General features: G+C 40.6%; 1 protein-coding gene across 1 annotated transcript; it reads left to right on the top strand.

Moving 5' to 3' along the window:
- The first annotated feature begins 953 nt into the window (after positions 1-953).
- Positions 954-27,070, top strand: zgc:113276 (uncharacterized protein LOC553748 homolog). The gene is given in 10 exon segments (XM_020925940.2): positions 954-1,255; positions 4,145-4,328; positions 5,804-5,991; positions 11,342-11,557; positions 14,161-14,506; positions 16,028-16,161; positions 18,091-18,330; positions 20,677-20,838; positions 23,133-23,222; positions 25,914-27,070. Coding segments are annotated over 10 exon segments (1,785 nt in total). The 5' UTR covers positions 954-1,204; the 3' UTR covers positions 26,088-27,070.
- Positions 27,071-27,280: the final 210 nt, after the last annotated feature.

Raw genomic sequence — 27,280 nt, 5'->3', positions numbered from 1 at the left:
TTCTCTCCAGTGACTAGGTCATAATACACTAGACGGTTTGCAAGAACTCTGGAAGTTGGAGACTGCACACTGACCAATCAGCGAAGAGCTGGTAAGCCATGACTGGGTCCCTTTTTGTGGTACAGCACAACAGTAAACAAAGTGGGTCCAGATGGATGTAGACAAAGAAGCCATACATTCCACAATGATTCCCAAGACCAAGGATTTAAAGCTGGAATAAAGAGAATGTTTGGTGAATTTTTATCAAGGGGAAAGACGTTATTGTCCTTCCTGCGGGATTTGGGGAAAGGTTCATATACCAGTTAGCCCGTTAGAGGTGCATTACATATGTCACGGCCAAATAGCAGCGATTGGTTAAATAAAAATAGTACCCACCTACTGTCGAGCGAACAAATTCTAATGCTGCAAAGTCAGACAGTTTTCACAAAGTGAAACCAGCTGATGAATCAGGCTAACAAACAATAACTTGTTGCTAAAAGTGAGTTCTTTTGTGCTTCGCTTGTAAGTTGAAAAAGTTGAAAGTTAGCGCTGCTGTTGTCTCCTGCTGCACATGCGCACTCACTAGAAATCTCCTCACATCTTTGATTCACATGGATGATGATCACGGATCTATTAAAATGAATGAAACAAAACACAACTCCAGGTCTGTCTGTGAAGAGGAAACAACATTATGAGTAAGGCCCTTTAAAACATTCATAATAAATTCATAATGAAATGCCCAGTGTCCCAGTCACATGTAATCTCTGACTATTTGGATACTGGGGTGAGTGTGTGTTACTACACACACACATACATAGGCGCACACATGCGCACATGCACACACACACACCCACACCCACACACACACACTTTACAGGAGCTATTTGTAGATTCACTGAGGAGCCTGTCAAGCTAAATATGTCTCCCTCCTCAAATTACACAGGGCTACGGCATGGTCAGTTCTGGTGTAGTCTCGGTTCAGTTCTACTTCAGTACTTTGTTCAGTTCTGTTTGGGCACCAGCGTGTCCCAGTGAAGTCCAGTTTTGGTCCTGTTACAGACTTTGTTTAGTCCTGCTACTTTCGGCTCAGTCGTGGTTGAGTTTCGTCTTTAGTCTTGGTTTACTCCTGGTTGAGTCCATGAGAATCCGCTTTAGACCTGGTTTGGTTCTGTTTTAGTCCTGGATTTATCCCTGGCTGTGTTGGCAGAGTTGATTACAGAGAGATATGGTCAGAGAAACCACGCTTCAACCACCACAGACCTCCACTGACACAGAGGTAAGTGACTAAACACTATTCATTTTGTTTTCAAGAGGAAGATTAAAGGTCCTATATTACACAAAAACAACTTTTTTGAACTTTCATGTTATAATGTTACCTCATCAAAAACCAGACCTGGAGTTGCGTTTAGTTTCATTCACACATGTTTGAGTAATCCGTCTTTATTACTCTGTCCACATCTTCAAAGCGCCAAATGCTCTGTTCCACTTTGTAATGTCGTGGTAGTTTTCAAGTTAACAACTTTTACCTTTCAGTTCAGTAGAGATCGGCAATTCCAGGGCTGAAATCATCCAACTGATTCTACTGAAGGTGTATGTAGTTTAAAAACACAGTGGAGCACATGACATCACAAGATGGAGAAGAGTGTTTTCGGTTTGAAAGAAAAACTCAGCCTAAATATGCAGGATTTGTGTGTCAAACAATGAGTGAAATAAAACACAACTCCAGGTTTGTTCTGATGAGGAAACAACACTAAAGCACAAATCAGAAAATAGTTTTTAAACCAGAACTAATTTATTCAGAACAAACCCAGATCATAACCTGACTTAAACCACCTTCATCTGCAACTTACTCGTGCCCAATAAAGGACTAAAAATAAAATAACTTATCTATTAAAGTTCAGATAATATTTTTATCCCTAAAACTTAATGTAAGTTTGCTTTGCCTTGAAAATCCCATGATATGGCATTACACATATCCATCTTACATCGTAAACCCATAGAAGTTATTAGAACTCCAAAAAAAAAAAAAAAAAAGACAGAGACAAAAGAGAGAGACAATCGATTGCCTCAATTATTTTAAACTTAGACGAACTTAAAATTCACAGTCTTCCAGAATTTAAAAGGTTAAATGGTTTGCTACTTTTGCTCTTTTTTTTTTTTTTTATAACAGCTGAATTAAAAGTGCTCATTCAGCTCAACTATAGGTGAGTTTCATTGTTGACAAAAGCGCGCGTTGCATGCTGGGAATTATTTTGGTCAGCGGCAAGAAACACTAATTCAACATGACGGACGGAGCGAGAAAGCACGTAAAGGGTTTTGATCCCGGTTATTTATCCAGTCTAACGGCAGAGGACCCAAGACCATTTGACCAGAAATTGGTCATAAGCATCGACAGACGCCAAATCACCCTTTTCAACCCCTACAAAAGGTGGACAAAACCAAATTTCTGGTCAGAATCGCCAACAACCTGGCTAAATATTCACTTCGGTGATATCCACAATGACTTGGTGGAAACTCCTGGGCCATTCACAGCAGAAAAGATTAAAACCTCCAAGAGTCTCGATGCGTTGTTGAACTTGTTGGAGTCCACGGTTTAATTCGCCGTTAGCGGTTCTTTTCACTCAGAATACGAAAAAGACATTTTCCTTCTTCCGTGCCTCTATTTGTGCATCCGATAATGCAGCAGGAATTTACCATTATCGGGATAAATACGCAAGGTTACGCATTGTGTTTGACCGCTATCGTGTGTCTTGCCCCCGACCAAAATATTTCCCAGCATGCAACGTGGGCTTTTAATAACAATGACGTCAGCTGAAACTCGCCTATTTGCAGTTAGAGTTTTCAAACCACTGGAATTTTCAGTTTTGTGTGTAGTTCATGATTTTGTACACACAATCCAGTACATCCAGTTGTATCTACACACATTATTGTATACATATAGACACATCATAGTATATTTACATTATACACACCATAGGAGGGGGATTTGAACACAGGGTCCCCACGTGAAAGGAGATTTACCAGATGAGCTACTCGGCTGATCGCAACTACACACAGTAAATTGTACAATATAGTACACATATATTATACTATAAACACATGATATTATACATATAGAGATTATATATATTTTAGATCATACACACCCTAGGAAGAGGATTTAAACCCAGGGTCCCCACAAGAAAATCAGGGGATTTACTAGTCTAATAAACATTATACATAAGGTTGGGCAAAATAAATAAATAAAATAAAATCGCACAAGTTCCTGATTAATTAAGATTAATCGCATGTTATACGCAAAATTAATGAATTAAAAAGTAGCATTGAATGATTTGCCAGCATCAGCAGAGTGTGTTGCATTTAGGTGATATTTCAAACTCGGAAACTCCGGTGATAAGACAATTCAGCATTGCAGTGTTACAAAAGACTTTAGCTGTGTCGACTGCGCCGTCTGTAAGAACTTTAAAATAAAAATGGCCATGTAAAAGTTTCTTACCCTTCTCCATGTTTGTTTATCCTGCTTTCTTTCCCTCCGTTTTCTGTGAGCGTTGGAGCAGTAAGGAATTCTAGGCTCACTCATGATGAACTTTTTCAAAATAAAAGCCAGTGAGCAACAAATGTTTACAATGAAAAAAAAAAAAAAAACTGTGTTAAGGGGAGAAAATTAATTGTCGGCGATAATGAATTAAATACTTAACGCAAAATTAACACGTTAACTTGCCTGGCCCTAATTATATAATATGTATATAGTTTGATAATACATAATTACACATTATAGTTTACACACATAATACATTATTAGTTAAAATTACTCAAAAAGGAGAAAATGTTACAGCAACTTGACATAATTAATAATAATAATAATTTCTAAAACATTGAGTATAAACAGCTTAATCTATTTAATTATTTTGAAAGTTACAGTTTACAGTGTACATTTATTCACTTACATTTGTTTTAGTGGTAAAAAATACCTTGAAAAGCATACTAGTATTCTTTATGTGAGCGGGGTTTCCTCTCCACAGATCTGACTGATGTGTAACTTTGCATGATGGCACCAGTTGCTTGTCTCCATGTGTCATACTGTGGAACATTCCAGCCAAAACCGTATCCATTAATTCCTTACTGACGCATTTCCTGATACAAAAGTGTGTTTTTTGTATTGCAGATGATTTTGGATGTGTTGATAATCGGATCGGGGCCCCATGCTCTGACCCTCTCCACCCTGCTGTCCAGCCCAGGCTCCTCACCTCACACTGGGCACGGAGCTCCACAGTCTCCCCCGACTTTAGAAACATCCAGACTCTCCAAAACAAAGAGCAGAGGCAGGAGGAAGATCAGGACAGCAACAGGTACACACTATGATTTATAAATATACATGCTCTTTTTATTTGACTTATTTAAATATTTTCTTTGTTCTTAAAATCATTTCCTTTAAAATGTGAATGAAAAGTGAACGAGGATATGAAGTCAGTTCACTTAAACCCCCCAATTTTAGTTTTGTTTTTTAGATCAACCTAAAGTATTAAATGAAAAAAATAATAAATAGGCTATACTTAAGCTCTACATTGCATTGTATTACATATGTGTGTGTTCCGCTGTTGTTTATTCAGGGTTTGAGGTTAAGGAAGAGTTTAAAATACTGCAAAGACAGCACACTTTATTAAATAGCGCTATAATTTATATTGCACACACTATAAGCTAGTAAGTACTATATATATATATATATATATATATATATATATATATATATATATATATATATATATATATATATATATATATATATATATATATATATATATATATATATATATATATATATATATATATATATATACACACACAGTATACTGAAATCACTACAATATACATGCACATATTTCTTTATTTTGCTGACAGTTTTATTCTGCAAAATGCCGCACACTTCAAAGTCATGCCAACTGATATTTTTGTGTAGAACTAAGTAACTAAATAGAACTACCTGGGTTTGTTTTATTTTGTCTGTTTAGTTGTTACACAATACACACAAGTTACTTTAAATATTTTATTTGGTTACAACTATTCATTTGGTTACATTTCATTTACCACCACAAGTGACCGTCTTACCTGTTACTTCACATGGTCTGGAGACAAAAGAGGGGGCGTGCCCTTGGACAGATATATTTAAAGCCTCTGGGGGAGGTTTTGGGCTCTCTTTTATTTTATGGATTTTATTTGTTTGATTTACATGTTTCATTGTTTATAGTTTATTTTAAGCACTTGTGTATTTAACGGGGACTTAGGCCCTTGTAGCAAATTGAACAGTTCACTTTAAATACTAGTAAAGTGACCAGGAGAGTTAACTTGAGTTTGAACTGACCTGAAGGGAGGTACTTTCTGTGGGGGGAAACTATAATTTCAGAGCAGTTCAGTTCCTTTGGGGAATTCACCTCAGTGTAGCCGTGTACATGTGGGTTTTTCCCTAGTTTCATTAATATGTGTTGCTTTTGACTGGATCTGAGAACAGTTATTTTTTTATTATTTCATTTTTGGCACACAGTATGACAATAAGCAGCTTAGTTTTACATTTATTCAATTACAGGTGGTTTTATAGCTCAAAAATACCTGGAAAAATAAACATTCTGACTGTGAGCGAGATTGCTACTTCACAGATCTGCCCTGTAACTTTGTTTTGATCTCTGTGGCGATAGAAAGGTTTTTAATGCCATACTGTGAAACATTCCAGACAATGCAATAACATCATCTGCACGCTTAAAGCTTCACTTTCAGAAACGTTAGCAAGTTAGATCAAATATTTTTGTGTTTTTTTAATTTGTCCCTGTAGCGAGTGTGGTGGACCCTCCGTGCCCAGAGGCTCCAGGGCCCCCAGACACTTCGACCTGCCCCAAGATGAGGCTCTCGGTGGTGGATTCGTACGGACGCTGGGCTGGCCTTTGGGAGGGTCAGTTTGTGGCTCTCAACATCCCTCACCTCCGCTCTCACACTCTGGTGCACACAGATCCATTCCACAAGGTCAGGAGACATCTGTTTTTTTGTTTTGGTTTTTTTTGTAAAATATAGTTAACCTGACATTGTTTCCTGTTAAAAGGCCCGTATTATATTTTCTGATCTTTGTTATAATGTTGTTTCCTTGTCACAAACATACCTGGAGTTGTGTTTTGTTTCATTCACACGTTTAACACAGAAACACTGCATATTTAGGCTTCTTAGTTCTTCTCTCAAACTGAAAACACTGTTCCACCTTGTGATGTCATGTGATAATAAATGAAGCTCCACTGTGTTTTTAAACTCCATACACCTTCACTAGAGTCATCTGGATAATCTCATGCCTGGAATTGCCAGTTTCTACTAAACAAAACGTAAAAGGTAACTGTTTTAAAACTTTAAAACTACCACTTCATGACGTCACAAGATGGAACATTTAGTATTTTGAGCTTTGGAGATGTAGACAAGGGGTCTTCAACCTTTTTCAGACTGATGGAGAGCTGGAGCAGGGACCCCCTTTTATATACATATGGCATACAATTGTGTTTTATATTAAATTGGGTCTAGTGTCGTGTATAAACAGCTACTTTGTTATTGTACATTCAACACTAGAGGGATTTCATCAAAGTCGCTTAACAAGTCCAGGCTTATCCTGAAATCCTGTGATCACAGTGACTCTGAGAAGGCCAGATCAATGGAGCAACGGCATCACGGAAAACGGGCTCAAAGTGTGACTTTTTTTAATGATCTCATTAGAGAGGAGTCACAGTTCGGACACTTTTGAGCTTGTTCTGATCTGAGGAGCGAGAGGAAAGACACGACTACCCCCTCCTCTCCTGTTCATTCCCCCTCCTCTTCCAATCGCTCCGTGCTGAGTGCAGAGCCTAGTTAATACGCCCTGGGAATGAAGTTGCTTGACCCCTTCCCGGATGTGCAGTAGTACGTGCGGAGCTTAAGTTCCACTTTAAAAGTAAAGCTTTAACGGATTTCTTCACATGTAGCCTAGAAGAAACAACAAAATCCGCGCCGACGTGTTTGCAGTTTGACAAGGAGCGAGAGACGAGGGAATGAAAAGAGACAGAAGTGATGAAGGAGCGCACAGCCAGAACCCGCTGAAAACCAGTTCATCCTCATCCTTCAAAATAAAGAAAAAAGAAAAAAAGTCTAATCAACCAAACCCCCTGTTGAAGATCTCTGATGTAGAATAATAATACACATTGATTTGTGAATGAAACAAAACACAACTTGAGGTATAGTCCAATAAGGTTCATTTAATCTTCCGATATTTAATGTTATTAGGTTCTTTTTCAGACCAAGAGTTTGTTTTCATACGTGAGAGTTTTGACTGCTCACTTGTGCTCTTCCTCAGTCACGTGATGTTGCTGTGATGTGTCCAGTCAGCTGATTTATACAGGTTTTGGCGCTGTCTTCCTACAGGTCGAGGCAGGACGACAGCGCCATCTGCAGGAAACGTTCCCACGAGACTATAAAACGGGATGAGTTTTTTTTTTACTCTTACACACCTGGGATTCTGTCCTGAGGAAGTCGGACTGCAGATGGCGCTGTCATCCTGCCTCCACTGGTAGCAAGACAGCGCCAAAACCTGTTTAAATCAACTGAGCGGACACGTCACAGCAACATCACGTGACTCTGAGGAAGACCGCCATTGAGCAATCGAAACTGTCAAATATGAAAGCAAACTCTTGGTCTGAAAAAAGAACCTAATAACACACAACTTGAGGCATGTTTTTGATGACATAACAACTTGGCTAAAAGCTCATAATCAATTTTGCGCAATATAGGGGTTTTCTGTAGAATTTCCCATTTTAATGTAAAAGTACATTGTTTCTCTTTTCTCATGGAGGATCTGTTTTGTATGAGTGGAGAAGTTACTGCTTTGCCAGGAATGCTCCAGAGTATGAGAGTAAATGTTTCAGGTTAAAGGTTAAAGGGCCCAAATTACGCTGATTTGTGTTATAATGTTGTTTCCTCATCACAAACATCTGGGGTTGTGTTTTTGAGTATTATCTGTTGTAGGGAGTATTATCTGTGACATAAGGGTGAGTCGTTGTACAGTTGTAGGGAGTATTATCTGTTACATAAGGGTGAGTTGTACAGTTGTAGGGAGCATTTTTTAGAGATCATTTGGTTACACACAGGTTGTCATTTGGGGTGTTTTCATCATTTGAGTATGTTTCCTTCAAAATGGAGCTAAAACAATCACCGTCCATACTCTACATAGTCATATACAAACCTCCTCAGCACTGTCAAAGTTTTATTGATGATTTTACTGAGATGCTTTCAGTTGTTTGCACAGACTTTGATGGTTTAGTCATTACAGGTGATTTTAATGTACATGTGGATAATGTGTGTGCCAAAAGTGCCAAAGAGCTTAATGTTGTCCTTGAAACTTTTGGTCTGACTCAGCATGTCAGTGAGCCCACTCACAACAGAGGGCAACACTCTGGACCTGCTCATTACAAAGGGTGCAAATATTTCAAATGTCAATGTGGTTGATGTTGCTCTGTCTGATCATTTCTGTGTCTTCTTTGATCTGTCTGTTATTCCCAAACCACCGGCTGCTCCTACAGTTGTTCGAAGAAGACACATAAATGATAACACAGGTGCACTGTTCATGGAAATGATCAATTTTGAAATTGCCTCATGTTCTAATGTTGATGATGTGTTGAACTCTGTGACTTTGAGTGTTTTGAATGTTCTGGATGCCATCGCCCCGATAAAGGTTAAAGTGGTTAAAGATAGGCAAAAAGCTCCGTGGAGGAATGATGACTCAGTCAGGGCACAGAAAAGGGAGTGCCGGAAGGCTGAGCGGAAATGGCGCAAGTCAAACCTCCAGGTTCATTATGAGATTTACAGAGGAACAATGCATATGTACAACTACACTTTCAGTAAAACAAGAGAGAAGTATTTTTCGGACATTATTGGTAATTGCAGTAACAACTCTCGTGTCCTGTTTGCAACAGTGAACAGATTAACAAACCCTCCAGCTCCACTGCCACTAGAACTGATTTCCACATCTAAATGTAATGAGTTTGCAGTTTTCTTTAATGACAAAGTTCAGGGCATCAAAAATGCCATCAATTCCACAACACAAATAACAAGCATGCAGCCACAGAGACACTTAGCGCTGAATCACTTTGCACCTGTAACTGACAAAACTGTTTTAGAGATCGTTACCAGTCTGAGTTCATCTACTTGCTGCCTGGACATGTTACCCACTAGATTTCTAAAGTCCGTCCTCAACAGTTTACTTTCACCACTCACTCACATAGTTAACATGTCACTTCAATCTGGAACATTCCCAAACGCGTTGAAAACTGCGGTCATTAAGCCTCTCCTAAAGAAGAGCAGTCTTGATGCCACAGTACTGAACAATTTCCGACCCATCTCAAATCTGCCGTTTTTTGGCAAAGTCCTTGAAAAAGCTGTTTACCAACAGCTTACGAACTTTCTCCAAATGAACAACTCCTTTGATGTTTTCCAGTCAGGTTTTAGAGCCCACCACAGCACTGAGACTGCTCTTATCAAGGTGACAAATGACATCCGCCTGAACACTGATGCAGGCAAAGTCTCAGTCTTGATCCTGTTAGATCTGAGTGCTGCTTTTGACACTGTCGATCATGGGATCCTCTTACAGAGACTAGAGGACTGGGTGGGCATCTCTGGTTCTGGTACTGTACTAAACTGGTTCAAGTCCTATCTAGAAGACAGGAAGTATTTTGTTGAAATTGGAAACTGTGTCTCAGATCACATGGCCCTGACCTGTGGGGTGCCTCAGGGGTCAATCCTGGGCCCCCTGTTGTTCAATCTCTACATGCTGCCATTAGGCCAGTTAATAAGCAGCAATAATGTGTCCTACCACAGTTATGCAGATGACACTCAGATCTACGTCTCTCTGGCAGCAGGAGACTATGGACCAGTGGACTCACTTTGTCACTGCATCCAACAGATCAGTGTGTGGATGCAAAACAACTTTCTTCAGCTAAACTCTGACAAGACTGAAGTCATAGTGTTTGGTCCACAGAAACAAAGGGACAGTGTCAGCAGTCACCTCCAGTCTCTCTCTCTAAAACCTTCAAATCAGGCAAGAAATCTCGGGGTAATAATGGACTCAGACTTGAACTTTAACAGCCACATCAAGTCAATAACATCTGCAGCCTTTTACCATCTAAAAAACATAGCGAAAATCAAAGGTTTACTGTCTAAATCAGACTTGGAGAAACTTATCCATGCGTTTGTCTCCAGTAGGTTAGATACTGTAATGGTCTGCTCACTGGTCTCTCCAAACGAGCTGTGAGACGCTGCAGAACATCCAGAACGCTGCAGCTCGGGTCCTTACTCGAACTAGGAAGTACGAGCACATAAGTCCTGTGCTCAGGTCTCTGCACTGGCTTCCTGTGCCTCAGAGAATAGACTTTAAAGCAGCTCTACTTGTGTACAAGTCTCTCCATGGCCGAGCACCAAAGTACATCTGTGACATGTTAGTGTCATATGAACCATCTCGCACTCTGAGGACCTCAGGGACCGGCCTCCTGCTGGTGCCCAGAGTCAGGACTAAACAAGGGGAGTCAGCATTTCAGGTTCATGCAGCTAAAACCTGGAACAGTCTGAACATGTGAGACAGACTCTTCTGTGACGCTGTTTAAATCCAGACTCAAAACATTTCTGTTTAACTGTGCATATAACTGAAAGGTTTTCATTCCGCACTCTTCTCTCCAATTTATGTCTCCCTTTTTTAAAATTTTAATCTTCATGATTATTTATGTTTTGATTTGTTTTTATTATGATTTTAATGTATTTCTTATTCTGTAAAGCACTTTGAATTACTTTGTGTACGAATTGTGCTATACAAATGAACTTGCCTTGCCTTGCCTATTATCTGTGACATAAGGGTGAGTTGTTGTCCAGTTGTAGGGAGTATTATCTGTTAAATAAGAGTGAGTTGTTGTACAGTTGTAGGGAGTATTATCTGTTAAATAAGAGTGAGTTGTTGTACAGTTGTAGGGAGTATTATCTGTGACATAAGGGTGAGTTGTTGTACAGTTGTAGGGAGTATTATCTGTGACATAAGGGTGAGTTGTTGTCCAGTTGTAGGGAGTATTATCTGTTAAATAAGAGTGAGTTGTTGTACAGTTGTAGGGAGTATTATCTGTGACATAAGGGTGAGTTGTTGTCCAGTTGTAGGGAGTATTATCTGTTAAATAAGTGTGAGATGTTGTACAGTTGTAGGGAGTATTATCTCTGACACAAGGGTGAGTTGTACAGTTGTAGGGAGTATTATCTGTTAATTTCATCCCTGGATTTGCCAATTTCTACTGAACAAAATGTAAAAATGATCTGTCATCCCCCTGCACAGAAAGCCTTACAGGACTTTGTGGTTAAGTCTGGCCGTTCCTCTGAGCTCCACAGTCTCCCCGATCAGGTCTACATCCTGGACGAAAACGCCTATTTCAACGACATGCGGCTGGGCAAGAAGGAGCAGAGACGCCTCCACGTGTCCTCCAGCCTGAAGAGGAACCCCAGCTTCAGCCTGCCCGGGACCAGACTCAGCGTGGACTTTTTCCGCAACCAGGTCAAAGCTCAACCGAAGGAGTGTGACGTGTGACGCTGCAACTGTAACACCACTGTGAAGAAGGTTGGCATGTTTGTGTGTCATGTCATTTGGTTTTTATACGACTAATTACATTTTGTACTGTAATATTTTTAAAGAGCCCATATTACCCTGTTTCCTGATCTATGTTATAAGGTTATTTCCTCATCAAAAACATAACTAGAGTTGTGTTTTGTTTCATTCACACATGTTGAACACACAAACCCTGCATATTTAGGTGCTTCCCTGAAACTAAAAAACACTTCCACCTTGTGATGTCATGTGGTAATACAGGAAGTTTAAACTCAAAACTCATTCACTAGAATCATTTGTGTTGTTATTACATGCCTGGAATTGCCAATCTCCACTAAACAAAGCTTAAAAAGGTAGCTGTTTTAAGACTTTAAAACTACCACGCCATGACATCACAAGGTGGGGCAGAGCATTTTGAGCTTTGGAGGTGTAGACAGACTAAAAATACAAGATTACTTAAACTCACGATAAGCAAAATTGCGCAATCTAGGACTTTTCATTAGAATTTCCTTTTTGTATTTAAAAGAACATTATGTGACTTCTCACCGTGGATCTGTTTTGTATCGGTGGAGAAGTTATTGCTTTGCCTGGAATGTTCCATAGGATGAGATTAAATGTATCTATCGCCATGGAGACAGTCAGGTGATGCCACTAGGCCAAGTTACTAGTCAGATCTGAGGAGAGACAACCCGGCTCCCAAAAGAAATGTGTGAAGATAAACATTTAGACAATCTCCTTGTGTCCCTTGTGAGTTGTTGTGCAGTTGTAGGGAGTATTATCTGTTACATAAAGGTAAGTTGTTGTACAGTTGTAGGGAGTATTATCTGTGACATACGGGTGAGTTGTTGTACAGTTGTAGGGAGTATTATCTGTTACATAAGGGCGAGTTGTTGTACAGTTGTAGGGAGTATTATCTGTTACATAAGGGTGAGTTGTTGTACAGTTGTAGGGAGTATTATCTGTTACATAAGGGTGAGTTGTTGTACAGTTGTAGGGAGTATTATCTGTTACATAAGGGCGAGTTATTGTACAGTTGTAGGGAGTATTATCTGTTACATAAAGGTGAGTTGTTGTACAGTTGTAGGGAGTATTATCTGTTACATAAGGGTGAGTTGTTGTACAGTTGTAGGGAGTATTATCTGGTACATAAGGGTGAGTTGTTGTACAGTAGTAGGGAGTATTATCTGTTACATAAAGGTAAGTTGTTGTACAGTTGTAGGGAGTATTATCTGTGACATAAGGGTGAGTTGTTGTACAGTTGTAGGGAGTATTATCTGTTACACAAGACTGACTTATTGTACAGTTGTAGGAAGTCATACAGTGGAACATTTTTGGCAAAGAAATCTCATCGTCATGGAGACAAACAGGTGGCAGACTCAGCACCAGAAATGTTATTATTAAAGTGCATGTTTTTATCTGAATCAGCAGGGAAAAAAATGTGTACGCTGCATGTGAATTGTTTTTATAATAATTGCGTGCAAGTAACTGAACACTGACAAAATAAACTAATTTACTGAGTCCGTGTATCATTTGTTCATTCGTTTTTCAATATAAAACCAAAAATAAGAAAACAAAAAAAAACAACAATTTTCTTCATTATTTGTCTCCAAAACCAAAATTAAAAAACTGATAATGATACAATTTTTTTCAGTTTTCGATTTTGTGTTTAAATGAATGATTGAAAAAAAAAGAGATAACGTCCGTTTCCTGTTTCTGTGATTTAAACTGTGAGGCTGGACTGAACCAGGACTAAACCAGGACTGAACCAGCACTAAACCAGGACTGAACCAGGACTAAACCAGCACTAAACCAGGACTGAACCAGCACTAAACCAGGACTGAACCAGCACTAAACCAGGACTAAACCAGGACTAAACCAGGACTGAACCAGGACTAAACCAGGACTAAACCAGCACTAAAAACCAGGACTGAACCAGCACTAAACCAGGACTGAACCAGCACTAAACCAGGACTGAACCAGGACTAAACCAGGACTAAACCAGCACTAAACCAGGACTGAACCAGGACTAAACTAAGACTAAACCAGGACTAAACTGGTCTCAGTCCTGGTCTGGTCCCGGTCTCAGTCCCAGTCTCAGTCTCTGTTCTGGTTCCGGTCTCAGTCCCGGTCTCAGTCCTGGTCCTGGTCTGGTCCCGATCTCGAGTTCTGGTTTAGTCCTGGTTCAGTCCTGGTTCAGTCCTGGTTCAGTCCGGCGTCACAGTTTAAGTCACAGAAACAGGAAATGACCATTATCATCATCATTCACTTAAACACAAAATCAAAAAACTGAAAAAACGAATTGTTATCTGTTTTATCATTTTGGTTTTGGAGACAAATAATGAAGAAAATAGTTGTTTTTTTTCATTTTCTTATTTTTGGTTTTATCTTGAAAAATGAATGAACGAATGACACACAGATTTTACTGGAAGTTTTAAAAGTCATAAAGACATTGTCACTGGCATTTGGCATGTATAATATTTGTCCAGTATTGTGAAGTTGTATTATCTTTTATTTATTTATTTTTATTTAAAACGGTACGTGTGAATCTTCAGGTGGAGCGTTACAACCTGGACTCTTTGCTTCTGAAGGGGACGGTGGAGTCTATTGTCCCGGTGATGGAGCAGGAGCGGCCTGTAGGGGGCAGCACTGACTCCACAGCTCACAGGAGGGTCAAGTACTTCCGGGTCGGACTCCAGGACTGCTCCGAACTCAGGGCCCGCCGCGTCGTCATGGCAACAGGGCCGACACGAGCGCAGATGGCCAACGTCCCGTCCTGGGTGTCAGCAATCGGAGAGAGTTATCCAGAGGGGGCGCTACAGCACACTGTCAAACTAATGCATCACCTACCTCTGAGTCAGACCTCACAAACACAAGGTGACTTCACCAGAGTGTGTTAGGGTGAAAGGAGCGCTATGTAACTTTTCTAGAGTAGAGTCCATCGCCCGCTAGAGATGTTCTTGCTTTGCTTGAGATGTTCCACAGTATGGCATTAAACTTGTCTGTCTAGCATTTATGAAAGTACAGGTACAAGTGGAGGAGTTCAAATATCTCGGGGTCTTGTTCACGAGTGAGGGGAGGATGGAGCGTGAGATTGACAGGCGGATCGGTGCAGCATCTGCAGTGATGCGGTCGCTGTATCGAGTCATTATGGTGAGTTGCGGGAGTTGAGCCAAAAGTCAAAGCTCTCGATTTACCGTTCATTCTTACCCTCAACTATGGTCATGAGCTCTGGGTAATGACCGACAGGACAAGAGTGCAGATACAAGAGGCCGAAATGAGTTTCCTCCACAGTGTGGCTGGGCGCTCCCTTACAGATAGGATGAGGAGCTCAGTCACACAGGGGAGCTTGAAGTAGAGCCGCTACTCCTCCACGTCAAGAGGAGGCAGCTGAGGTGGTTTGGGCATCTGACCAGGAACCTCCTGGGCGCCTCCCTCAAAAGGTGTTCTGGGCACGTTCCACCTGGAGGAGGCCGTGGGGAAGACCCAGGACACGCTGGAGGGACTAATTCTCTTGGCTGGCTTGGGAATGCCTTGGGGTTTCCCCGGAGGATCTGGAGTCCGGGGTGAAGGAAGTTCGGGAGTATCTGCTTAGACTGCTGCCCCCCGATCTGGCCCCAGATAAGTGGAAGAAAATGGATGGATGGAGGAGTTGTTTTTTTTATTATTAAGAAAATACATTTCTGGGAGCAGGGTAGCCACAGATCTGACCTACAACTAGGACTACTGGTGCTAACTGCTACTCTCCATAGAGAGAAATTTGCATATTGTCATGCTGTGGGACATTTTATAACTTCTTCATCGGCAGCAGACCCTCCAGCAGAAAAGTTACAGAGTGGATCTTTAAGGATACCTGCAGGAAACAAATGACACAGTCAGTTAAGTCATTATGTTGTATTTTTGGCTCAGTCCCATGATTTCAATGGTTTAATCTATTATCCATGAAAACTGAGTGCTCCATTAAAGTGAAATAGGTCAGTGTTTCTCCTCTTTCTTTAACTGATGTTATGACTGAGAATTGTATGTTTTATTAAAGGCCTTGTGCCTGCTTTTTTCCCTTGTATTTGAGCAAAATTTGTCTTGCCCCAGTACAGATATATTGTATAAGCAGTTCTTGAGGTCAAAATAAGTCCACCGTGTGCTATAGTCAACTAATTATAAAGCTTATTGTCTGATAACCAGGAAGTGTGTGTTAGCATGCTAGTTGTTGTTGTTGTTGTTGTTAGCATTACACTGATGACACACTGTTGTGAAAAGAGTTTATAAGTCATTTCGGTGAATAATTAGGATGCTCGGAATGCATACGGTAAGTGAGGAATAACTTTGGACCACGGCAAACCTGAACTAGTTCTGTTTTCCACATTTTAAAGACAGTACAGATGAGACACAGTGCCTTTAACTGTCTTTTGTATGTCTTCGTAGGTCAGTGTGTCGTGTGCACAGAGGGGCAGAGGGTGATGGTGGTAGGAGGAGGTCTGACCAGTGCGCATGTAGTTTCCATCGCTCTCCAGCAGGGGGCCAGTCATGTCACCTGGGTCATGAGGAAGTACTTACAGGTAAGAGGAACACAAACCCTGTTTACATTAACCGTCATGATGCAAATCAAGATATAGGGTTTCACCTATAGCTTGAACAGTGTTACGGCTCGCGGCCTGTCTCCGGCTAAGAGATTATGCAAAGTGTCTTTTTTTAAGCTTTCTATTTCTCAACAGCGACTGCCCACCCACAATTAGGGAAGTCAGTTTCTCATTTATTTTTGCCATAGACAGACAAACACTGACAAAAAAGTTTTAAGACAGTCTGAAAATTGAAACAACACATTGTCAGGAGCCTGTACAAGTGTTCATAGTCCTGTTTAGGTGTTTGAATATAAATTATTATAAAGCAGAGATTAAAGTCAAACTTGAGTAACAGAACTTCTAACAGAGCAGTGCTTTCAGTTCGCTTCACACTCGCAGGGAACGCTGAAGACATCAGCTGCAAAATATCAGACAGAGCTCAAGATGGAACAGTAGTAGTGCAAAACTCTCATAGAGATACATTAGCCACAAAAATATTAAGAAGTAAACAACAGCTCAGTGGAACAACGAAATAAGTCTCTGATAAATATCTGTCCCTCTATTCAAGGATTTCAAGATATGGCATCAGTCCTCCATAGTCACAGCAATTATGGCATGACTCCTAATGCAATGATTGTCTTCACTGGGCCATTTCTGAAACTTTAGTTGTTTTTTTTAAACTCAGTTTTTAACATCATATTTTGAGATGTAGCATGTGCAGTGCAAAGGACACAATTAAGGGACTGTTGGATTGTGTGAAATAAGCTGTTTGCTAAGGACCTTTGAGATACTTCAGGCTTTTTACGCCAAATGTGGCAGCAAATATGACTGAAGACTTTCCAGAGGAAATACTCCAAGACCTTCTACAGGAAGAAGAAGAAGAGGAAGAATGAGGCTTAATCAATCAATCAATCATTCAAGGTTTATTTCAGATTCAGTGGGTCCATACAGAATATTTAAAAACAGACTGAAGACAAGCAACACAACAATACACGCATCCCAAATTTTGGACTTCCAGTCACCGCGCAGTGCATACTGGGAAGGATCCTCCGAAACAGTGAGCAACAAACCGCCACGTTTGATTTCCCAGTGGGATGCGTTTATTGTCAAAGCCGATCTTTTCAAGTCTTTTGAACCATATCACTTTTTTTCTGGTTCTGACATTGTCATATTTTCGTTATGGGATTTGGACATCGTAGTTGTGTGGTTGTTGGATGTCCTAACACCGGAAAACGGGCTTGTGAAGTTTGCGAACTCCATAAGTGCAAAAGGGAATTAGAGGTTACCTTTTTGGTCCTTCCTGTGTATCAGTATCGCCTTCGCCTTTCACTATTTTTCAATTCCGTTGGGAAGGGAAACAGTTTGAACGGAGGTTTGCAGTCACACAGATCTGTTTCCCTTTTGCAGTTATGGAGTTCACAAACTTCCGAAGCTCATTTTCTGGTGTTAGGACATCCGAACAACCACACAATTTCGACATCTGAATCCCATAACTAAAATATGACAATATCAGAACCAGAAACAAAAGTGATATGGTTCAAAAGACTTTGGCAATAGACACACCCCACTGGGAAATCAAACATGGTGGTTTGATGCTCACTTTTTCGGAGGATCCTTCCCAGTATGCATTGCAAAATTCGGGATGCATGTATAATAATAGTCGATCGTCAATAAACACTTCCTCCTGTGTCCTAATTTCATTTTGTGAGTCCTCAAGGCGCCTCATAAATTTATACACAAAGTTCCTAATAACAGCATTCAAAGTGGGAGCATTATCCTGCACAAACACCAGTGTCTGCGTACACTGGTGTATGAATGTGTGTGTGAATGGGTGAGTGTTTTTTTAGTCTCTTGAAGGTGGAAAAGTGTAATATAAAACTATGATCATTTACTGTTTACTTATTTACTTACTTATTGCTGTTGTAGTTGAAGCAGTTTGACGTGGGCGATGTGGAGAGCCTGGTGGGGCGATATTCCCACGTGGAGCATGGGATCCAGATGGACGGCAGAGCGTTTCTGTGTCAGTTTTACAGCGAGAAAAGCCTCCACAGACGACTGGCCATGATCCGACAGGCGCGGAAAGGAGGAGCCGTCACCCCCGAGGCCTACACCCACCTCCAACCATTCATACAAGAGGGACGGGTGCAACTCAGGACCTACTGTGAGGTGAGACCAGAGACTGTGTAAAGACGTGGACTGAGGGAGTGTGACCCATAGTGTTCAACTCCAGTCAAATGAGGTTCACTGAGGCTCGCAGTGATCAGAGTGAATTTGGATACGAGTTCCATATTAGACAAAATAGCAAAATAAAAACACCAGGATCATGTAGAGCGGGAAAATACGAACATTTTAAGACCAAAAATGAAGAGCCTTACAACAGCAGTTATGGAGAGAGGGGGGGTCATTCCATGCCACATCCTTGAATGCCCCCGCCCGACCATCTCAGATTTGACTAAAAAATTCCAATTCCAATTCTACTTTCCAGTAGAAAAAGTCCCAAATTTTAGCTCCCAACTCCCTAAAAAATATATAGTCAACTCCCCCCTGACCTGTTTTGAGCAGAGTTGTCCAAGAAGATGCTTTCAGATTGTTGTATCTAAGAAAAATTTTAAGGTAGGTTTAAGCTGTGTGTCATGAAATCAGAGTTTCTTAGCTTCTGAAAGTGCCTTCATAGTCCATGAAGGCTCTGCATGTATGCGGACACCACATTTTCAAGAACTTAATTTTGTGAAAATAAGGCAGAACACCATCACAAATTTTGGATATGTTAAAAACAGAGATCTACTCTTTCTAAAACAGTCCATTTTATGCCGGTGAGTGCTGTAATTTTTTTGGTATAACATGGTAAAGATGGCACCAATTATTTTTTTCCATTTTGAACACTTAATATCTTCTAGAGCGTTCATCACAGAGGGTTATAGTGTTTTAAAATACAAAGTACACAGCATGTGGGGGAAAGAGTATGTTCAATATGAAACCTCTGTCTTTGAAACTGCACTTCCCACAGCCCTTCAAAGATGCCCTCAAATTTGAAGAGTAGAATTTTCGAGCAAATTCAAGCCCCCTGAAATCTGTGATAAACCAAAAGCACATGTGTGAAAGTCCATATTCTAAAGACAAAACTATAAGGAGTTGAGAGATAAAATTTGGGATTTTTCTAATTGGAAAGTGTGTGAACCTTGTAGAGTTTTTTCATTCAAACCTGAGATGGTCGGGCGGGGGCATTTGGAGATTTGGCGTGGAATGACTCGGCATCAGAAGCATAGCAGATTAGCCATGTCCATTTATACACACAGTCTATGGGTGAGACCATTAACAGGGAGCTCATAGGGTTTTAAAATGCATAAATAAGTTAAGGAGGGATTAGCTTGCCTTTTTTTTGTTAACACAAAAAAGACATGCCTGAATAGCTTTTAGATGTCACCCATGCATGTTTCAGTAATTTAGTGATCAGTTCCTGGGCCCTGATTGCACACAATCTTACAGTTAGCAGGAAGATTCTGTGCAATACTCAGCCCACAATCTGACATCAGTCATGTTCCCACACAACAATTCTCTATAAATTTACAAAAGTGTGATGCAAAACTGCAAAACCACTTGATAAACCTGATGTGATGGCAGTAGTTGTGATAGTGGTCTGAAAGGGGAGTGATTTAGTGCAGAGAGAGGCTCAGAGGGAGACTCATTTAACTTTCTGGTGGTACATGGGCAGCACATATGACTTATTTCATACTAGGTAGGAATACTACAGATACTAAGTAATTCCTTAATGTTAACATGGGCCAACATGGGCCAGTAAATTAAGGTTTAAATTTATTAAAAATGTCTTCCTTCCTTAATAATTAGAAAACAATAAAAACATGTGACATGCACTTTAAGTTCTCCTTATTACTTTTGTTTCATATCCCTGTACAGTACAATAATGTGGCCAATAACTGATTAACTGATACCAATATTAAATTTCTGAATAACTTAACCAAACTCTCGATCTCACTCCAAATCACTAAATCCATTGAATTCTTCATCCTCGGTGTCACTTCTGAGCTCAATTACTGTTATCGACTGCATATTTCGCGACTTGCAGCTTGTAACCTGCAAAATGTGATTTTCTTTTTGGGGGGATTTGTGTTCAGTCTTCTCAGTTGGTACAGATGTAATGGTGTGATCGACTGTCATGATACAGACAGGACAGCGGCTCTTTCTGCAGGAGACATGCACAGTAGAGTGAAGTGACAGTGGTACAGGAGTAATAGGAGCAGCAGATACTGACACACAAGCCTAGAGCACCCTCTCATGGCTGTCAGTGTGAAAATTTTTATATATAAGTCACACCAGAGTATAAGCAGCAGGACCACCCAAAACATGAAAAAGTGTGCCTTAAAGTCCAGAAAATATGGTACTCAAAAATAGTATTCTGAGTTGCTTACATATATTTCATTCTTTCACTTTGATTCTGGACACTTCTACTTTCTCCTTCCTAAACATCTAACATGAGCTCTTGGTTTTCTGCAGGTGAATGAAGCCAGATGGTGCTACAGAACCCAGGCGTGGTCCCTCTCTCTCACCACCGGGGGGCAGTGGAGCGGTGATGTGATCTGGCTCGCTACAGGCTGCAAACTGGACGCCAAGCAAGACCCTCTGCTGTCTGAAGTAATCAAAGAGTTCCCTATTCAGGTCAGGGATGAAAAATAACGCCAATGTGAATTAAATACAGTAAAAAAATATATTATACTTACATTTTATTCTCAGCATTTCATTCTCTATCAACAATTTTGAATTTTAACACACTTGGTAAATAGTGAAGTGTTATTATATTTGTGGCAGTGTAATTAAAGGTGCATTATGTAACTTTTCTAGTGGGGTCTGTCATCCAGAGATATTATTGCTTTGTCTTGAATGTTGCACAGAATCACTTTAGACTTATATCTTGCATTTATTTTATTTGATTGCTAAAAAACTTGGTTTGGAGTCTGATGTAACGATCAAATGTTTCCAGAAGATGGCAGCACAGGAGCAGGACAGAGTTGAGTCCTAGTAGAGTTGAATCTGTCCTGTTCTTTTTGCTCAAATGAGCAAAATGTGAATTTAAAGGAGTGACACAAACATTATTATAAAATCTAAGAATATAAAGTCTTTGTTCATTTCTCTTTCCTCACTTCCTTCACCTTGATTCCTCTCCACAGAAGGAAGGAGTAAATCTGAGGGAGACTTCAGGAGCAAACATCAGATAAAATAATTTTACTGGTCTCACTGAGGAGTTTATATCCTCTGTCCTTATTTATTTATTTATTTTATTCATAAAGTACAAAAAGGCATCAATACTGTCACAACTGTGTCAGATACACAAGAAATGAATGAAAAGGAGCACAAAGAAGAGTCATCTTATGTTATCTGCCCCCTTTTCCACACAACACATCAACACTGATAGTTACTAACCAAATCTCTCCTTGTTGTGTCTCCTCTGTGGGCAGGACTTCCACACTAATTTCCTGCAGAATTGAGGAGAGCAATAAAAGAGAAGGAAACGAAGAAAGAGAAATTAGATGCAAGCCCTGGGGTTTCTAAATGGGCACCCATTCAAATCAATGGGCCGAGCTCAATGGCCCATGACTCCAGATTAGAATTTAGCCCAGCGAGGTACTTCTGGTGGCTGTGGGCCGACCAGCCGTCTAAAGTGATTCTGTGGAACATTCAAGGCAAAGCAATAATATGTCTTTTCTCCCACGGGCACACGCATGGCTTGTGTATCATGTGATCACTTTGATCAATCAGAGCGAGAGGAGCTAGAGCTGAGCTGGAGCTAACGATTATAAAGTTTTTTTTTAAGACAACTGATTAATTTTGAGCTGAGAAAAAGTTTATGACCTAAAAATAGGTAAAAATTGCTAACAAATTCAAAATTTTTGAAAGTTGTAGGTGCCTGTCAGCCGAACACGAGCGGTTTGTGATTACATTGCGCTCTATGAGAAAAATCCTCTCTCGGCCCATGGGAGTTTTTCCACTGAAGTTCCAGTGAGTGACCACTACATCAACTGGAGGCAGCTACAAGCAGCAACATCCTATCCAGTTATTTTAATAGATCCATAATGCAGCCTCAGACTCTGTTCTTCTTCTGTTAGACTAAAGCTGACACACGATCAGACAGTAGTAACTTGGAAAACACCCCTCCCCCAGAGCCTTCAAGGTATTCAGTGAAGGCCCAAGAAAAAATATTGAATGAATTTTTGTACTACTAAAATATTTTATCTATATTTTTTATTCAGTGAGTAATAAACACTACTACACTAGTAATAATTTCTAGATCAGTGTTATAAACTTGGACTGATATTTCTTGGGAAACAAAGGGTTAATATAATGCACTGGAAACGGACCAATCACAATTTTTCTTCCAATGGTATCTGGATAAATCAGTGACTCCTCCTAGTATATGTATATGATGTAAGGTCTTTAAGTGATGCCGTAATTTATTTGACTTCATGCTGTCCACTGCCAACATTTTTAGACACAGTAAACACACCAGGACTTTCCTCATTTCCCATCGTAGTCACAGTGAAGCCGAGCTCTACATACACTTTATGTACCGTTTGTTCACTGCACTTCATATCTCCCGCTCTGTGCTGTGTGTGTGTTTGCTCAGTGCAAAAAAACATGACACTTTAAGAACTATATAGATAAGAACCCTCCATACAGTTAGCAGTAAGACTGTGCAATACTCAGCCCACGTGACAGTTCTCTATACATTTACAAAAGCATGATGCAAAACTGCAAAACAACTAAACCTGATGGTGATGGTAGTAGTTGTGATAGTGGTCTGAAGAGAAAGTGACTTAGCGCAGAGGGAGACTCAGAGAGGCACTAATTTTCTTGAAGATATAGGATGATATGAAAAAAGAATTTACAAATACAGAAAACATTACAAAAGACACTACACAGAGCAAACTGAGAAATATCACTGGTGTCATTGGTAGGTTCTTGATGGCTGGCCCTGTATCTCTGAGAGTCTGCAGTGGGCGGAGGGCTGTCCTCTGTATCTGATGGGGCAGTACACTGCGCTACAGGTGAGTCTTCTTATTATGTATGTATTATGTATTATAACAGTAAAAGCTGAATGTTCTTGTAACCATGTATTCTTGGTAGAATTTTGGGTAATTTTCAGACTGCAATGCTTTTTTATGTTTTGTTTTCTCATTTTAATGTTTATTAGGTTGTATAATATATAACATGTGACACATTTAATATAATAAATGCAATAAATAATACATTATGATATGGTCTATGGTGGACCATAGTCCGAGTCCGGACCCAGACGCCATCCCATACGGACCCGGACAGGGTTATCCCGATGTTCCCCTGTGCTTCCACAGGGGAACAGCAGTACCTCCAATTGTGAACGATATCAATATTCCCAGTTAACATCACAGGCCATCCTCATCTCAAGTTTTCACTATAAATTCATAAAACAGCAGCATGTAGAACTTTGTACGCAACTCACTGCACATCAGCCCAGAGCAGAAGCTCTGAGTTCGGGTAACAGCAGGAGCCAACAACGGTAAAGACACAGGACACTCACCATAGCTCACAGCCCCTCAGGACGGGATTTAGGGTCTGGTTCTTGGTCTTGTGTCGTCCTCCGAGCCTTTGATCAGATAGGTCCAGAGGCTCCTCCATGTGCTGGTTCCAGACGGGAGCGAGCAAGACCAGTGCGGAGTGAACTGGATCTAAGCGGTTCCATGCCGTTGTCTGCACACTGGTTCCGTGCGGGGAAAGCGAGAATGCATGTGGACTACAGGTCCGGGTGGGCTGCTCCTGTCCTCCATGCTCGAGGACTGTGGCTGGGCCTGAGGTGGTGCAGCATCTCGACAGAAGCGCAAATCCAATTTGGTTTGTTATATGTTGTTCTGAGCGGTCGGTCCTCTGTGCACTTTGTTCTTCCTGGGGAAGAACCACTCCCCGCTCCAGCTCCTCTGAGCCTGGCCTGAACCATTGGTTCAGGACTCTGGTTTTGGATCTAGTCCGACTGGATCATTTCTCACACGAGGCTAAATGCAGTTCATTTTATAAGATGAATCAATTGAACAGGACCTATTCAGTTTAGAGTCTAAACTTTACACTACTGTGTCAATGGACCAAGGAACGTACAAACCAGTCCTGACGCTACTTACCCAATCAAATCTGTGCATTCAAGGTGATCACAACCCTGAACACAGACACAGACAGAGGAAAGAGGTTTTGAGAAATCTGTTGAAAAATGTACTGAGACAGTGTTAACAATACATTTAGTTGAAATGTTTTTAACTATTTTCGTTGATGTTACAGCCCATTGTTCATACATTCAGACAGTAATAAAACTAGGCTACTTTTGTATCACAATCATAACACAAGTTAGACATCATGATGTCCCAGACCGCTGCTTGAGGAAATTTTCTCTAACCAGACCTCCTCAAATTTTAGCTGAATACTCCTGGTCTATAGATATAAATTAGATCAAATTAAAACAACTCAAAAGCAAAAACTTTTGCTTTTGAGTTGTTTTAATTTTAGAGATGCGCCTCTAAACTAGAACTAGAACCAGGATTAAACCAGAATTAAAACAGAACTAAAACCAGAACTAAAGTAGAACTAAAACCAGGACTTAGGGTAATTTGCCATCAGTGGCCAATACAAAGAATGTGATACACAGAGATCAGAGTACCAATGTGCAAACGTCTCGTTCCATAGTGAAATTGAGGGGTGTGTACCTATGTTCCCCGGGCTCAGATGACCTGGAGCGGGGGAGTGATGTTAGGTGCCTCGGCCTGACAAGCGCTTTTCCCCTGGAAGAATCAAGTGTGCGGAAGACGGACCACTCAGAACAACATATAACGAACCAAACCAGATTCGTACTTCTGCCCAGATGCTTCACATCACCTCAGAACCAGCCGCCGTCCTCGAGCGCAGAGGACAGGAGCAGCCTGCCCGGACCTGTAGTCCACAGCACAATCTGCTTTTCACCACATGGATCCAATGTGCAGACAACGGCACGGAACCGCTCGGACCCTGTCCATTGCGCATTGGTATTACTCACCCCCATCTGGGTCCACGACATCGAGAATAGAGCCTCCAGACCATCTGACCACCACGCTTGGAGGACAGCACAAGACCAAGGACCGGACCATCCTGAGGGGCCGCAGTGAGTGCTCCCATGTCTTTATCGCTGTTGCCTGAACTCAGTGCTTTTGCTGCAGGAAGTGCAGGGAGTTGCGTACAAAGTTATAGGCTACATGCTGCTGTTTTATGAGTTCATGATGACAACTTGAGATGTGGACGGCCCGTGATTTTAACGGGGGAGCATCAGTACCTTTCACAATTGGAGGGGGGAACTGGGGAAACCCCAAAATGGGCGCTTATTTCTACTGGAAGATAAACATTGATGAAATGTCAATCGAAACAAACCATTTGTTTTGTTTGCCGGTGTGAAAGTCTATATACTAGATAATAACAAATTTTATTGCCACAAAATAATCGACCAGGGCTAAACCAGGACTAAAACAGGATTTAACCAGGACTAAAACAGGCTGTGCCTCCTCCCGCCTCCTCCCGTACGCCACCTGTCTGTGAAGATATTGTCCCTAAGAGCTCAAACCCAAACCCCCCCCCCCCCCCCCCCCCATCCACAAAATATTGTTTGGAGACCACTGCTATAGGGCATTTATTCATGAATATCAAATTTTTTGCCTTTAATTCCTCGTCTTTTTTCGTGCTTTCTCCAGATTGGGCCTCATGCAGTGAACCTGGCTGGAGGACAAGCAGCGAGTTACAGAATTGCTAAACACATTTGGCATCAACTACAACAAAACCAAGATGATCCGCACAACACGGAGAAGAATGACAGATCGAAGACTGAGGAGTATGTTCAGCAGATGCACGGACTCCTGTGGCTCTAGTCAGTCATGGCCTCTGCTTTTGGAATAATAATAAACCTAATATATGTGTTTTCACAATCACAGTCGAGAACGTAATGGACTCAAAAAAGTTGTCATTGCCAGATGTGACCACTAGGGCTTGATGAGGACGATGTGTTATGCATCCAGGTTAACAAGTGTGGCATTTAAGGGGAACGACCTGTCCCACAGTGTTTATATGTGACAGTGTTTGTGTCTCAGGGAACTCGAGCTCACAAGAGTCACTTTTGTGTAATATAGGACTTTTAAGGTGGTGCAAAGCACTGGATTGGTTTTAGCTTCTACCTAAATGCACTGAATACTTTCGTAGATATTTTATTTGGCCAAAGCCGCTTACATCTCCCAGTGTGAGTGACCTTGCTTGAGACGGTTTCTCAGCATGCCATTCTGCAGCTGTTTTCAGTCATGTGACCTGACAGCTGCAGACACAGACTACAAACTTCCTGTTAAACTCTTAACACTCTGACATGATCACAGTTGACCGTGTCTGTGAGTTAAACATGTGCGAATGAAACAAAACACAACTCTGGGTGTTTTTGTGATGAGGAAACAACATTATAACACAGATCAGAAAATAGGCCCTTTAATATGGACATTGTAATTACACTGGATTAGATCAGATGTATTGTTTTAGTGTTTATAGCACGACTGTCCATAGAGACTTCTGAAGGGGTCTAGATGATGATGTTTTTTTGAACACACAAAACCATCCAAACTGAAACGATGTCACGCGAACCGCTACACTCACCAACTCAGTCATTTAGAACATTCAGTATATTCTAAAATGTACGTATCTAAAAAGTATTCAACTTATATTTTAATAGACGACAGGTGGGATTTAAAAGACTCATATTACTCTATTTTCTGATTTATGTTAAAATGCTGTTTCCTGCTTCAGATATATATGATTATTGCTATATTTCTATATTTTATTTTTTCAAATAGATTTGTAGAATTATGGCTTATTTGATACCAGTCTCTTGTTATTTTTGGTCCTTATTTTGAATTTATTATTGCCAATTATATTTTTACTCTGTGTTTTATATTATATTGTGATGTGTGAGCTACTGTGTCCAAATCATTTCCCGTGTGGATAAATAAAGTCTAAATCTAATAAATGAAAACAAGAAGGTTGCAAACCCTCCAAAAAAGTTACATCTTAAAAATAAAGAAAA

This window comes from Boleophthalmus pectinirostris, unplaced genomic scaffold (assembly GCF_026225935.1).
Source record: "Boleophthalmus pectinirostris isolate CB_2022bp ecotype Guang Dong unplaced genomic scaffold, ASM2622593v1 HiC_scaffold_19, whole genome shotgun sequence".
Classification (NCBI taxonomy): Eukaryota; Metazoa; Chordata; class Actinopteri; order Gobiiformes; family Gobiidae; genus Boleophthalmus; species Boleophthalmus pectinirostris.
This window is presented reverse-complemented; position numbering and strand designations above follow the sequence as displayed.